Below are 16,039 nucleotides of genomic sequence, written 5' to 3'. Positions count from 1 at the left end.
TTCGGATATCTTTGGTAACGACAACAACAACCTCATAAAGAGGTTCTGGAGAGATCTAGTGTATGTGCAGTTTTGGCATCCCTCGATGCATTATTATAAGCCTTAATGGCAGGACCACACTGCAGGCAGGGGGAGCATCAGTGGCTTCGGCTCCCCCCAGCCTCCGGGCCCCGCGGATCCCCACCGGGCTCCCCCAGACGGCACCCGCGTGGGAGCGGCTCCGGCCGACCGCCCCCGCCGCCGCCCCCGGGAAGCGGGAGGCGAGCGGGGCGTGGGCTGGCGGCCCGGGCCGCGCCTCGCCGCACACCTAGCGCGCGGGCCGCGGCGTCCCCTTTAAGAGGCGCGGCGGGGCGGGGGGCTCTGCCCCGCGGTACCGGGCGGCCCGGCCAGGCCCGGCCGCACCGCACCGGGTCACCTGACTGCGCCGGGCCACCGACCTGCGGCGGCAACGGCAGCGCCGCGCGGCTCCGCTCCGCTCCGTCCCGCCCTCTGCACCGGGGTAGGGGGCGGCGCTGCTGCGGCAGTAGCGCGGGGATTAGGCTGCGGGAGGATTAAGCCGCCGGCTGGAAATAGCAGCGGCGGCTCCCGGGCGTGGACGCCCAGCGCATCCCCGGCGGCGGCGGCGGCGGCGGCGGCGGCGGGAGGGAGGGGGCAGCCCGCCCCGCACCTGGGGCTACCGGGCCGGGGGAAGGGCCGGGGGGGGGGGGAACTGCTGCGCCGTGGGGCGCCTCGCCAGCGGGCAGCGCGGCGGGCCGGGCCGGGCCGGGGAGCGGTCGCGGCGGGAGGCGGCGGTGCCCTCCCCGGAGCGGCGGCAGCAGGAGGACGGGAGGGAAGGACGCACTGACAGGTCGGCCGCCGGCGCCCGCTTCATCCTCTTCTCCCCTCGCCGCCCCGGGCTGCTGCATGGCGCTGGGCGCCGCCGCATCCAGCGGCGCCCCGTTTCCCGGCGCTGGGGGGGGGTCCCATCGGGGCCAGGGGGTGGCGGTGGGGGGGGCACCGGGAGGGCATAACATGGCGCAACGGTGCCATAATCTCCCACCGGGGAGGCGGCGGGGCGGGCGCTGCGGCGGGGCCGGGGCGCGGCGGCGGCTCCCCCGCGGGCTGGCTCGGGGGGCGGGCGCTGCCGGGGCAGGTGGTGGTGGGGGGTCCTTCCCCCCCCTTCCCGGGGGCTCGTACGTTATTTGTGTGCAGCCTCCTTCTGCTGCCATCGTTACTTCCCCTTCATCCTCTCCCTGCAGCGTCTGAAATACCCTTTATTTCTGCCCCGGGCGGCTTCTAGCGAGGCAAAGGCTTACACAACGGGGCGGGGGGGGCTGCGCCTCGGGAGGGGCCGGGCTGCCTGAAGGACCATTGTGCGTGTGGTGTGGCTGCGTGTGTCCGTGTGTCCATGCGTGTGCGTGTCTCTGCCGTGCCCTCCCCACCCGCCTCCCCTCGGCGATAAGCCCGGACTCTCCCCTTCCCCTCCCGTGTTTTCCGCCTCTGCAGAGCAGGCAGCAGCAGGCACGCCAGCGAAGATGTCGGGTCAGACGCTGACAGATCGCATCGCAGCTGCTCAGTACAGCGTTACGGGATCAGCCGTAGCCAGAGCCGTCTGCAAAGCCACCACGCATGAAGTGATGGGGCCCAAGAAAAAGCACTTGGACTGTGAGCATCCCTTTTTGTTTCCCCAGCGAAGACCCGGGGCTGAGGTCTTTAGTGTGCTTCTGAGCCGTCTGGCTGTCACACTTGCTGTAATCCAGCTTGCAAACTGTAAGAGTTACGAGCAATCTCCAGGAGAGGATGAGTTATTATTGCATTTCTTCTCTTCTTGCATAATACTGCTCTTTCGGCCATTTTTTTTCCTTTTTTTTTTCCCCTCATGACCTCTTGCATTTTATCCAGGAAGGCAGTGCAGAGCGTGCCTTGTGGATCAGGGGCTTGGAAAGAGGGGAGGGAATTGGGCACAGGGCAAAATGGACACGCACTTGTCACTGCCTGCTTTGGTCAGGATTAAGCTAGGCAGAGACATAAATGCTATGCCAGGAGCTGGCCAAGCACTGGTAGGAGCGTGGCCGTCTCCACAGCAGACTTTTGAAGACGTTTAGATGGTGGCATGTTTAAATGGCAAGGCACTTGGGTAATGCTACGCTATAGATTAGGACAGCCTTTGGAGAGTTTAAGAACTGTTGCTGAGGTCCCACATATCAGAGAGCAACTTCATGAGCTGCCTGATGGTTTGCATCATGTGTCATTGAAGATGGCTGGTAGCTTTGTCTCATAGATTTATGATCTATTCTGGACTGGCATTAGCTGGTTAATGCATGAAGCAAGGTTGAAGTCAAAACGTTTCTGAAGAAACAATGAGCTAGTGATGTTTTGTCTTGACAATTTTACTTCTTTTCAACCCACTCAACTGTCAGTCCCTGCTTGGAGACACCAAGGAGTAGAACGATGAAAGAATTTAATTGCATGATGTTAATTGGCCTTGTTTACCAGTAGTAACTCTGTCCAGCATTGCACTTACTAGATCAACAGCAGGTTTTAATGTCTAAAATTGTGTTTTCCCCCCTTTTTTTTTTTTTTTGGACGTGGTAAGAAGCACTTCAAGTAAAGATCAGCAGGTTTTATACCAAGCAGTCTCTTGGCTGCTGGCCGTTACTAAGTAATGCTGGTGCAGGTGCATGTAAGTACAATTCTGATGATGCTGTGTTTCTTAAAAGGAGGTAGTATTACTTCTGGAAAATAATTCCAGATTTCAGTGCTAATGACTTCATAGCTAACCCATAAAGTGGCAAACAGCATGTTGGTCTTCCACTATAGATATATATTCTTGTATATATGTCTAAGGGATGCTGACATAAGCAGCATTGGTTGAAGACTGACTTGAGTTTAAACCGTCATTTAAATAGATCGGCTGTCTTGATATCATGTATTCTCTCTTGTTTTCTTGTATCTTTTAAAAAATCATCTTGGTTATTGATATCTGCTATGTTGCTGTTTGGTAACTGTCGACACTTCTTAATCTGTAGGCTGTGTCTGGACAGTCCTACTGTATCTTTTACTAGAAGCTTTAGCTTAAAAAAAAAAAGACTAGCTCATGTTTAAAAGCATGCTGTGTCTCTGTGTGTATATTTTAATATATATATTCACACACATACGCATATGTACGTGTGTGTGTGTGTATATATATATATATAAAATAAAAGTACTATCTGGAATAGGCAGGATTAAAGTGAGGTAGAAATAATTTACCAGTGCTGTATAAAGGTCTGGAAAGGGATTGTGTTTGCTGATATTACTACTTCAGAAACTGAGCTGGTAGCATTCCATGCAGTTTCATACCCACCTGCATGTAAGACACACAAGAGGAAGAGAAATTATCATTTCCTGGGAAGATACATCCTTGATTGTTTTTCCTTCCATTTTCCAAGCTGTATATAACAGTTGAGAGTTTAATTCACTGGTGTCATTAAAGGCAGAATCTTGTCAGTGGAGATATGCACATTTAAGATTGTGGACTATAAATGAAAATCAAGTTCATGTTTTAGAAGAACAAATATTCTCAGGCTCTTAAGCCTGAGGCAGCTCCTCAGAACTATGAATTGTTAGGCAATTCCTTGAACTCTGACGTATATCTTGTGAACAAGTGTGAAAATGGGCCTTATATTTGTAATGAGAGAGTAAATTAAAAATTAATCCTCTGAAAGAGCAATGCCCCCATGCATGCAGGAGGTACTGCTAGGTGGAGGTAGATCTGAGCCACGTGGCCAACTGCATTTCAAGTTGGATAAGTAGCATTTGAAGACGTGGAGAAGGGAATGAAAGGTAGAACTTGCCAATGCCTTAAGATAAGTTTTGAGTCAAGGTGTGAAGGATTTAGATGATTAAAACTTAAGGTACCAGAGAACAATGGTTGGAATGATGCTTTATGAAGAGCTGTAATTCTAGTATTGGTGTGGGGGTTCCATGTCCTTGGGGAACTCCATAATTTTATTTAGTGTCTTAGTAGCCAGGTGTCATGTCACACAACCTATCTTCCACTGCCCTGCTTAGCAGATGGGCTTTGTAAATTAAATGGAGAGATCAACTATTTAACATGAGTTAAGTAGTCCTGTGAGGATGGGACACAATGATGCCTGTCCTAATACATTTTCTGCAGAAGATAATAGTTCCAGAGGGTTCTAGAAAGATGATAGGTGACAAGGTGTGGGGTGTCTTTTTTCTTGTTTGGTTGGTTTAGGTTTTTTTAGTGAGTACTACTTAGAAGGAATTTGCTCTGAGGAATAAAAAGCATGATTTGGGTATGAATGCATGTGTGTGAGGAAGGGAGGAGAGAACAAAATCAATGTTTTCTGTGAACAAAAGCTGAGCTGCTAAGTGTTTACCTTTGTGATTTTCTGTACTTGCGTAGCTTACAAGTGCAGGCTTTAATATGGATGCTGCGTAGTGGCTGTCCTTTGGCATGGACTCTGGGTGCTGCACAGGCTTGTCATGTAAAGAAGTACTGAGGTATGATTAGGTTGCTGTCGTATACTCGGTAGTAAGATTTACCATTTTCTTGAATTCCAGCTCTCATACTAGTGAATTTCCAGCAACTGCGGGAAGGAGTGCCAGATGGCATTAAATGCATTTCCCAAGTCCCGGTGGGGAGAAAAGGAATGTAAATCTAGGATGCTCTGATGGATGGGGCAAGCCGTTGCAGTTGGCCCGTTAAGAGCTCTGACCCTTTTGGACTTGACAAACTTGTTGTCTTGAAGCCGTATCATTGTGGTGACTTTATCTCCCTCAGCTAACCATGTTTTGTTAAATAAATTACAATTAGATACAGCAAGCGAGGGAAGCATTTCCGTGGAGAAGTGGGGATTAGCAACTTGATTTTGCTGCGGTGAGAAGGGCCATTGCAGAGTGGGCGAATGAGATATATGGACTATGTTACGGATATATGAGCTGTGGTAATTCAACTGGGAGGGCAATCCTATTGCACAGCATAGAAGTTTCATTATCAGAATTGTTCTGAAAGATATGTTAAGGCTTCAATGAGGGTTTTAATTGTGCGGGGCAAGTAAAAGCCAGCCAGCGTCCAGCCTCGGATGTGGGTGACTCTGATGGTATCAATGGGGAGAAGCTTTGAGAGACAGGAAATAACTTGACTTTCAAATGTTAAAACATGTGATAGATGAGGCAAAAATAGGTAGATCTGAACTCAGCTCCTTTTATAAAGGATCTCAGAAACAGACTGTCAAGCTTTCATTTAGGGAAGTGAATTGGAAACCAGTGAGGTTGTTGCGTCTGCAGTTGGTCATAACAAGTTCCTGTTTCTGAAAATGATTAAAATGTCTGGGGTTTTCCTTGACTTATTTTGTTGAGTGAATTGCTTTGCAGCAGGAGGAAGTTCTGGAGTTTGTATTCTAAAAAGACCATGTGGTGCCTCTTTACTTCTTCAAAATAATTCTCATAAGGTAGAAGGCCCTTCTGGAGGCCTGATCAAGAGCTGGGAGATTTTCATGAAGTGTGGAAACAAAGCAGGTGAAGATCAGGACTTGATTTTCTGTGGCTGTGGAGATGACCTGTGTATCTCACATGTTTTTATTCCGGTTGGCGGCCGGTCACAAGCGGTGTTCCCCATGGCTCGGTGTTGGGGCCAGTTCTGTTTAATATCTTTATCAATGATCTGGACGAAGGGATCGAGTGCACCCTCAGTAAGTTTGCAGATGACACCAAGTTGGGTGGGAGTGTTGATCTGCTGGAGGGTAGGCAGGCTCTGCAGAGGGACCTGGACAGGCTGGATGGATGGGCCGAGGCCAATTCTATGAGGTTTAACAAGGCCAAGTGCAAGGTCCTGCACTTGGGCCACAGCAACCCCATGCAACGCTACAGGCTTGGGGAAGAGTGGCTGGAAAGCTGCCTGGCAGAGAAGGACCTGGGGGTGTTTGTTGACAGCCGCCTGAATATGAGCCAGCAGTGTGCCCAGGTGGCCAAGGAAGCCAATGGCATCCTGGCTTGTATCAGAAATAGTGTGGCCAGCAGGAGTAGGGAAGTGATTGTGCCCCTGTACTCAGCACTGGTGAGGCCGCACCTCGACTACTGTGTTCAGTTTTGGGCCCCCCACTACAAGAGAGACATTGAGGTGCTGGAGCGTGTACAGAGAAGGGCAACGAAGCTGGTGAAGGGTCTGGAGCAGAAGTCTGATGAGGAGCGGCTGAGGGAGCTGGGACTGTTTAGCCTGGAGAAGCGGAGGCTGAGGGGAGACCTCATCGCTCTCTTCAACTACCTGAAAGGAGGTTGTAGTGAGGTGGGGGTCGGTCTCTTCTCCCAAGTAACAAGTGATAGGACAAGAGGAAATGGCCTCAAGTTGCGCCAGGGGAGGTTTAGACTAGATATTAGGAAATTTTTCTTCACCGAGAGGGTTATCAAGCATTGGAACAGGCTGCCCAGGGAAGTGGTTGAGTCGCCATCCCTGGAGGTATTTAAAGGACGTTTGGATGAGGTGCTTAGAGACATGGTATAGTGGTGGACTTGGTAGTGTTAGGTTTACGGTTGGACTCGATGATCTTAAAGGTCTTTTCCAACCTATACGATTCTGTGATCTGTAGTAACATCTTTCCATCCCAAGTCTAATTTTGCATATTTGTATGTGGCTGGCAAACAAAGGCTCTAAAAGGAAATTTATAGTTTAATTCATGCTGGTAACTCAACGGCAGGGCTGGTGTCAGTATTTTGCTTATACAGACACTTTTGTTCCTGCAGTGTTTTGCCTTTCTCCTGCAAACTGTGGGAATGACCTAACTGGTTTGAATCAGTGTGGTCTCTAGTGTTGAAACAGAAGTGGCTGTTGACCAAAAGCAATGGGTTAAGCTTTTTTTCTAGGCTCAGTAAAGATGAAGTTGCTAGATCCCACAGGTCAGTTTCAGAAATCTCTATCTCATTCCTGAGGAATATGTCTGTCTCTGTTTTTTTTTTTTTTTTTTTTGAGAGGTGGGGGTCAGTGGAGCTATCTTGAGTCGCTAGACTTCAGTCACTGTTCAGGTTAACTTGGATGCGTGTTTCAGAAGTTGTTTGCTGTTGAAGTGATTTGGGGAGCGCTCCAAGTCTGTTGGCACTTGGGGCCCTTTCCTAGCAGGAGTAGCGCAGACGTACAAGTACTGCATTGCTCTGCAGTCCAGGTGACGCTCTGTCTTTTACCGCTGTGGAAGTACCTTCAAGAAAATTGCAAAGAACGGAGTCCCTGTACAAACTGGGCTTAATCCTTCATGCTTTACTAATGAAACCACTTTTGTATGCCTCACTGTATCTTGTATTGCAGTAATTTGTCACAGTTTCCACGTAGAAGAGAACTGACTTTGTTTAAAAGTTAGCATTGAAGATCTGCTAATACAGTGTCTTGGTTTTTATTGTCACAGCTGGGGTGAATTCTAAATTGTGAACAACTCCTTGTCACTCCAATGAATCTCTTTCATACCTGAAAAGAAAAAAATCCAAGCAAGCAATAATTTTCTTTAATTCATTAATGGATATTGGATTAGCACATTTATTTTTTTTGTGTATGTGTAAGGGCTTGTCATCAGTCTCTATGTTGAATAGCTCTCTGTTTCTGTGGGCTTCTCCCATGTCCTTTCCCAAAACAGTATTGACTCATTTCATTTGGAGGTCTCTGAATAGGAGTAGAAATGTCTGTCCTGGGTAAGGGGAGCTAATAAGAAGGCTTTTTAGATTAGTTGATCTTGAGTATTTAAATGGTATTAACTTTCAGTTCCTCCCTGGCCCCATACTGTTTTTTAAGGCACATGTAGTACCAAGAGAAGGCTGCCCTTTTAATTAAGCTAAGAATTAGCTAGCTAATAATTTTTCAAAATATGTTTGAAGCTGGGTAGAAGTTTGAATTCATGTTAAGATACAAAGGTTGAAACATAGGCAGGATCACTTGACCTTGTGCATCTGAACTGTTCTGTGTTTAAGTCTTCTTATGGTACAATGCCTAAGGCAAGCAAGGATGAGGAAACAGAAGAGTGGGTGGACAGTGTAATATTAAACTTTCTTTCATCCAAACAGTGTAACTTGATAAAGCTAGATTGACTAGTCCTACCCTCCCTCCCCTTGGCTTTTCCTCAGCTGAAGGCATGTATTCTTAGACTGTTTTCGGTAGTCATCAAGGTCCTTCTGTTAAACATGCTTTGTCAAGGTCATGGATGACAAATTCTGGGACAAGTCGGGTCTTTTTGCTGTACTGACTTCCATTAGTAGACCTTGATAATGGAGTAGCCATGCCTTTCTTTGAGGCCCCTAGTGCATGAGATGGGCAGTATGACAGTGACCATCTGTCATAGTTCTAATCGCTTCTATTTAGTAGTTGAATATGTTCCGTAAGTCTCATATTGTTACTCCCTTAGATTTTGGGTGGCAGCAACTGAACATCTTTTAAACAACAACAAAAAAATCTGCAGTTTGATTTCCTGTGCTTTGATTTGATCTGTGCCTCTGATTTCCCAGCCTGGCTCTTAAACCCTCCATCGTCTGTGTGTGCCTTACCTGGGCCTGTGCCACTAGTGAGGAATTCTGTGAAGTCTACAAGAAAGTGCTCTGTTGGTGTGGTCAGTCCATGCTTCTGTGTTTCTGCCCCGTGAAGGATCCTCTGAAGTGCTTAAAAGTAGATGGCAGTCGGGATAACTCTGAAGGGCGTACAGCATTTTGGATGCTGTTCATTTTCCCTGCTTCTTGCTGGATGGAGGAATTGGTAGCCAAAGAAGAGAATTTGCTGCCCTCTTAGTCCCCACTTCTGAAGAAATGGTAATATGTCAGAGGCACACTGTATTTTTACAACACCTGCCTCGAGTATTTTTCTGCCGATGCTCAAAATACTCGAGACTACTTCGCTCTTAACTTCCCCCTGGTACCGGGTGTCCATGGCGAGGTGTTGGCTGCAGGAATGGCCTCTGTGAGAAGAGACCAGGGCTTGCTCCGTGCCAGACACAGCAGACTCCACGATGGACCCACCGCAGGACACAGCTGAGCCCATCCACCAAGCCTGTGGCACCTCCAGGAAAATGTATTTAAGAAAGGCCTGAAAACACTGGACAGGCAGAGGAGGAGGAGGGGAAAAGTGAGAAATGGCAGAGGGAACACCAAGGTGTTCAGAAAAGGTGGAAGAAAGGAAAAAGGTGTTCAGAAAGGTGGAACCTTTCTGAACCTTGAACTCAAACTAAATGATATGATAGATACGAATGACATCCCCTGCAGCCTGTGGAAGAGACCCCTATTCTCAGAGGTCACAGCCGCAGCATCCCCCTCTGCTACCAAAACCTTGCCACGTGCAGGCAATATACCCCCTGCCCCCGAAGAAAAGAAAAGGGAGAGACCTTCCTCGGTCAGCTGTGGACATACGGTCTTGCTGAAGGAGCTGGCTCCAGTGTTTCTGGGGGTGGGGAAAAATGGGGGGGTGTGACATTATATCCCTTCCCTTAGTCTTACTATAGTCTAAAGATGAGTCAGTGGTACCAAACAGTATCATTAAGCTAACATGCCCTGTTCCTTCTTGGAGCTTCTTTTCAAGGCACAGATCAGGATGCGGGTAAGGGTGGAAAAGCACAAGTTCTGGTGTGTGCCTAGGGAAAATACAGTAGTCTCACCAATGAGTGTCTGATGAAACCTGGCTCTCCAAAGTTCCACACATGGCATGCAGATTAGGAGCAATATTCTGCCTGGTTTGGAGAGAGGGGTTTCAAATACCATGAAAACTAAAAAGCAAGCCAGGAAATCAGGGTCTGAATTGCAGCGCAGGACATCTAGCGTGCTGAAAGAACGGGTCATCTAGCATGGGGCTGAACCCTGAACTCAAATTAAATGATATGATAGAAGAAGCCTTCCTGGTAGATTTGCAGGCAGTGATCTGTAGCACAGGGTTTGCAGCAGTACTTTTGTTCCCCTGAGTCAGCAGTGCCAGCAAGACTGCAGTGTGAAGCTTTATTGGTAAGTTGTTATTAGAGTATCCCACCCCATCAGACTCGGCATGGTTGCATGATTTTCATACTGGCCAAAATTTTGCTTGTATGAGAGGTTGGTGGCTTAAATAAAACCTGAATAAACCAGATGTTGGCAATTGCTAGAAGGCAATCGGAATACTTGGCAGAGGCTAGCTTGTCACTTTGCGGAGTATGATTAAGTCTGCTTTTTCTGGAGTCTTGCAAACTGCATGCTAGACCCTTAAAACTGTTTTGAATACTTTTAATCTTTCTATTTTGATCATGTTTACTTCTGAAGAGCTGCTTGAAAACACTGAAGATCAATACAAAACAAGTTTTGCAAGGGTGGGCTCAGAGATATATTCAACAGTCATAGCTGGTAGCCAGTAAGCTGCTTGTGCTCATGAAAAAATTCTTCTCTTTAGGTTGTGAAACACGTTTGCTGAAGCAGTTGAGAGTGTAGTCCACTAGGAGAGGGAATATACCAGCAATCTGGACTAGTGCCACAAATGGTATTGGACATCAGCCTTGAAACGTCGCTGTGAATGTAGGTGGAATACTAGAACAGCGTTTTCTAGGCTGCTGGCAAATTGGTGCATCCACTGGGCGTCTGAGGCTTGCAGCTTAGTCGTAGGCACAGTATAGGAAATGGCAGTACACTGTATTACCACCGACTTCTGGATGAACCAAGTCTAAGTACCCTCTGTTCCTCCTCCCTGCCCAAGATAATGCGATCTCATGCTTTGTTTTAGATTATATCTGTATCTTAACTTAGTTTAATGAAAGGTATTGGATGCTGAAAAGTCCTAGTGTCATGCCTATGTTGTGTATTTATGTAATCTGTGCTCTGGCCATTTAGGCTGAGGCCGTGTGTCAGTCGGTTGCCTTTCCTAGAGTCTGTTTTTTCTAGCTATTGATAAAACTCAAATGTGTTATGATATTTCTTGTAGAGGAGATTTTGTGAGTACATAGGCATGATCATGCTTGAAGGCCACCAAGAAAGCACACCCTGCCTCTCATATGTACTGAGATCTGAAAGTTGCTGACAGGATGTGTCTGCAGCTTGGGTCTGACTCGTGGCAATCAACTCTTTTCTTGGTCGTAAGCCAATATGCAAAGTTACCACAGGTAGAAAGCAAGTTGGCAGGAACTCCTGTGTTGTAGTTGGGCTGCAGAGCTCTAACAAAACAGTTGAGCTGTGTGCTTTGCCAGGGTGGCTTTACTTTCTCAAAGAAGGAATGAAAAAGAAAGCAATGTCCTTTGCTAGTTGTTTCTAGGTATTTAGGAGATTAGGTTATAGCTGAGATGTGAAATGCCGATAAGGGTAGATTGGAGAGTTTGGTGTCCGCTTGAGCTGAGATTGTTCTACCATATATTTAAAGGACCAAAGAACATGTCTTTTCAAGAAAGTGTCTTAAACTTTGATGTCCTAAAGAGGTGGGACAAGACTGTGGCTTGACTACTGACAGCGTAGTCGATCACTTCAAACTGACTCTTGGCTTGGCACGAGCGTGGATGACACAATGGCAGTGGGTGCTTCCATAGCAGATGGTCAGCGGTTAGCCTGCAGAGCCTGGCAGGCTCCTAGTGCCTCTGGCATAGTTTTGTTGTATCTCTTAAGTCTCTCTGATAGTTTACAGAATGTTCTAAAATGGTCCTCCATAGAAGTGAGAGGAAGACATGACTGCTCAAAGCATGAATAAAACATGCTGACTTGTCGCCCACATTCTTAAAATGTATGCAAGTTTACAAGTTTAGAGGAAGGCCCTCAAAATAAGGCGGTGATCGGTTATCTTGCCACAGTGCAGGACTGCACTAGCTAGAGCGTACATCTTTACGCATAATTGAAGAGCCCACATAGATGCACTTAAGTGGGAGTTGAAACTGTTTTTAAAAGGACTCTGCCTTTCACTTCTCGTTTCAGAGAGTGTAGGACTTGTATGAAACGGGGAAGCCAGCTGGCCTGTTTCCTGGCTCTGAAGGCTGCTGCTTCTCATTATGTAGAGGTCGAATATAGATGCAAGCTTTAACATATCATTGCATCAGTTCTTTAGCAGCCCTGGAGTTTTAAAACCTAACCTTTTCAAATGGAGACTTGGGTTTGGATCTTGCTGCGTGACTCCGGTATCCAAAGTACAGTTATTGTGCCTGTAGCTCTTAATCTAAGTTTTATAGCTTCATCTAAACCTATTTTAAGAGAACATACATTCTGCTAAGGGGCAGCAAGCCAGAGGAAGTCAGCATATCTAGTGTGTCAGTGTTCTGAAAATGTGTAAATTTTATTATGAGTGATGTTTCATTACTGGCATCTGAAACAGAACGTTATTTTCATATGTGAGCCTTGCCTGTGACTTTCTGATCTGATCTTTCACTCTAAGCCATTTAGAGTCTGTCTAGTTTTGCTAAGCTTGATTTAAACTTCATATTGCTCTGTTATTTGTGAACGGCGAGAGTATTAACAGGCAAAGTTTGCTATGTTTGGAATAGGTGAGTTTAAAGAACTTCCTCTTATTTATCAGGAAACTGGAAGTTGCTTAGGCAGTATTATGAGAAGCTACCTTTCAAAACTCACCTCCATAGCATGCTTAGGAGTTTAATTGACACTTCTGGGTGTTCCAGTCTAGAGATCTTACTCTGCGTGAAGCTTTGCTGCCTGGATGTGAGCCTGCATGATGGATTCCAACTTCCCTGCTCATCAAGAGCTTCATAGGAGACTTCCGCTGCAAGTGGCAAACACATCTTCCAGAGGCATTGGTGACTTTGAACTGTTAGATAGAAACTTACTACTGTCAGTTTTTTCTAAATGTTACTAGTTCTAACTGCATCTTCCCTCTCTCAGGTGGATGTTCCATTGAGTTTAACAGATTTTTTTTTTACAACATCAAGAAATCTGCAGTATATGAAAGGCTGCAGGCTCATGTTGAAGAGTAAAGTTTACTGGTAGTTGATGTTAGTTTTTTAAAGATTTCTGAGACTTAAACTCACCTGTCTGTGTGGCAGAAGCAAAAGATTCTTGTTTAACTGCTGTAGTACAAGGGGAATGAACATAAAGGAATTGCATGTTTGGTTTCTTTTTTAAAAGAGAGGAGAGAGTAAGGCTCCATCTAATCATGAAGGGTATCAGTCCATTTGTGAAAAAAAATGTTTTAAGACACAGCATTCACATATGAGGCAGCTGTCTGGTTTTAGGAACTCTTATGGTCTTTCTATCGCGTTATAGATAAAAGACAAAATGGATGGAAATGATTGTACCCGTGTTATAAAGTGCTTGCTGTTTAATTGCAGCTGCTTCAGTATGCCTCTAGGACGTCATACTGTTGCACTGACTGTATGGACAGGTTTGCATTACACTTGGTTTCTTTTTCCTACAGATGTGTTCATGTTTTCAACAGGACTGTCTGCATAGTTGTGGGCATTTCATTCCCAGTTAAGAATTTCAACCCATGCTAAGCTTCTGGTGGCTTGTCAGCTCAACAGAGTGTATAGGCTCTGGCCTTGCTTAGTTATTTTTCAGGCTGACCCTACTGAAGGTTATGTTGTCCTATGACGTCCACTGACAAAATAGCTTGACTTTTAGAAGAATCTGGCTGAGACAGTAGGAAAAACACAGACCATGGTCTGGATATTGAAAGTTAGATGTGTCAGCTGCTGAGCCTGCCTACTCAACTGACCTGTTTCTAGCATACGGGCTGTAGATAATTAACATGTCACTGAAGTTGCTTGCACGTTGTCCCATCCCCACCCTATTTTTTATGTATTCCCAATGTGTAACAGCCAAGCAGTGCACCTGAAACATCAGGCTGCTTCCAGTATATTTTCAGTCTCATTCAGATTTGTAGTGGGTTACAAATTGCTGTTCTGGGCAGAGCTGATAGGCTAGTGACAGTTTCACTTCTACAAGTTTATTAAAAACAAATGGTTTTCTGAGGAACGTAGATCATTTTGGGGGTGGAAAGCACTAACCAGGGTTCATTCTTCTCAGAATAAAACCAACAGCAGCACAGAACTGAAATAGCTCATGTACCATGCCTCAGTTGGTTACCACTTTCTGCCAGATGTGGTTGGAGTGTAAGATCAGCCCAACATGTAAAGGCTGATTAGAAAACGCTCTGGTGCAGAGATTACAGTAAATGACTCCACGCTGCTGTGGAAAACATTAAATCCTTACTTTTCTAGTGTAGCTATGCTGTTCCGGATAAAAGCCACACCTGACCCTGTTACTGATATTCTAGTAAACAACCAAGTGATAAGAGTTACAAATTGATATAACCAACAGGTAATGTTAGGGGTTGTTCACCCTCATGGAAGGGTAATCACAGGCCACAGCTGGAATCCTGGTATCCAGTTACAGTAGTCAATTAACTAGATCTCACTGGCTTTTCTCCTTTTAAGCAATAGTTTTGCAACAATATACCCCCTTTAAACTTGTTCTGTTGTATGCAGCAAGACCTAGGATGCAAGGGGACTGTGGCTTTAATGCTTGCATGGATGGAGAGAACAATTCTACCCCTTAGAGGAAATTGAATAAATGGTTTGAAGGCTTGGCAGAAGATTGGCTGATGGCCGCAGTTTCGTATTTCTTCTATAAATTAATGTGTATTTTGGTTAAGGCTTCCGGGTTGGAACTGCTGAAGGAAGTGTCTTGTAGAATGAGGTCTGAGATTTGCCGTGCGGGATAAAAGTTCCTTTTTATGCAGAAAGTTATTGGTCAAATGCTTAACATGAATGCTACTTGTAATGTTAGTAGGGTTTTTTCTATGTTCCTGCCTCTCCTAGAATGTGGTATCTAAGATGCCATAGCATTTCTCCAAGACAATTGCTTTTATATTTTTACCTTATAACCATTGTTTGGTGTCCACCAAATGCAAATGGCATTTTGTAAATCTTAAACTATTGACAGCTGTGCAAAAAAGGTAGTACAATGGTGATTTGTGGCTCAGCTGCTATTTGCAGTAAATGAATAAAGTAGAGAAGCGGCACGTCTAGCTCCAGAATTACTTGATGTTTCATATCGACATAAACAGAACTGCTCAATTCTTGTCTTTGAGCAGAAAAATACACGTAACTGTTGAGCTATTTGTGGAGCAGGATTTGGGTAGAGTGAGAGTGTGGAATGGGGTCTCTGGGTGAGAGGAAAGGAACATTAGAGCAGTGGTTTCTCCTCTTTCCCCTGCTTTGCTGAACTTGTATTCTTGCCTGCGACAAATTCTTTGGTATTCGAAGTGAGTGAATTCTGTACAAATGAGGTTCAAGACTGAGCTTCTTACTACTTTGGACAGGGGAAAGATTCCATGCTTAATAACTAAGGTTTTTGCTACAGTGAAGCTGCTTGAAAAAGCTGTGGTGGCTGTGGTTGGGAAGAAACCAGGCAGGATTCTTTGACCATGGGGCCTTTTCCCCTTTGCTTAGTGTTCTGGCTTCATGCGTGCAAGGCTAAAAAGCTGCTTTCTTTAGTACGTTTGTACTAGAGAGTTTGTGTAGCCTGTCTTCTGGGTGGCAGCTCTATTATTCTAGATATTTAATTCCTGAGAAAAATTAATTGAAGCTTTTATTCTTCTGAATAGTAGGATCACGGGTGTCAGTAAGGTCTCAGACTTTTTGTCCATAAAATATGTTAATCACTAATTAATTAGCAGTCTTAAAGACCATACTTAAAACCCTAATGACTGCTGCTTAAACTTGAGCTTCTGCAGCTGGCCTGAATGTCATCTTTCAGTTGTATTACCCTCAAGGAGAAAACTCAAATGTAAACACTAAAGGTAATGCACATTATTCTTCCCCAGAGTCAGTGGAGCTATAAGTTTGTGGGAACTTTTGTTTTAAGTAGAAAGTATTCATAGTTCATGGAACTTGAAGGAGTTGCTTATGGCAAGAATTTTTTTAACACATTATAATCACACCTTTTCCCCATTATTAGTACTTAGGGAAACAGCTGCCTTAGTTGCACCCTTTCAGATCCAGTACAAGGCTACCTGACAGTTGGCTTTTATTTTCCCCTCTCCAAGAGAGCTGCACCTGAACCTGTCAGGAGGAAAAGCTGTATGTATAAATCATTAAGGACCGAAAGGGATGCAAATCCAATGTAACTGGTTTAATACCGCTAA

At 45.6% G+C, this 16,039-nt stretch overlaps 1 protein-coding gene across 24 annotated transcripts in view; it reads left to right on the top strand.

Annotated features, from left to right (window-relative positions):
* The first annotated feature begins 252 nt into the window (after positions 1 to 252).
* The window catches only part of SNAP91 (synaptosome associated protein 91), a 72,820-nt gene continuing 57,033 nt past the window's right edge, over positions 253 to 16,039 (top strand). For 20 of the 24 annotated variants that reach the window (XR_012775195.1, XR_012775194.1, XR_012775181.1 and 17 more), the window contains exons 1-2: positions 715 to 847; positions 1,486 to 1,644. Coding sequence is in view for 2 of the 24 variants with exons in the window: in XM_075498292.1 (XP_075354407.1) it covers positions 1,515 to 1,644 (130 nt within the window). In the remaining 22 variants the exon portion in view is untranslated. Of the gene's footprint in view, positions 500 to 714; positions 848 to 1,485; positions 1,645 to 16,039 lie in introns of those variants that run through there. The other 4 variants (XR_012775175.1, XR_012775176.1, XR_012775185.1 and 1 more) reach the window with 4 other exon arrangements.

The sequence above is a fragment of the Mycteria americana genome, chromosome 3, assembly GCF_035582795.1.
Source record: "Mycteria americana isolate JAX WOST 10 ecotype Jacksonville Zoo and Gardens chromosome 3, USCA_MyAme_1.0, whole genome shotgun sequence".
Taxonomy (NCBI): Eukaryota; Metazoa; Chordata; class Aves; order Ciconiiformes; family Ciconiidae; genus Mycteria; species Mycteria americana.
This window is presented reverse-complemented; position numbering and strand designations above follow the sequence as displayed.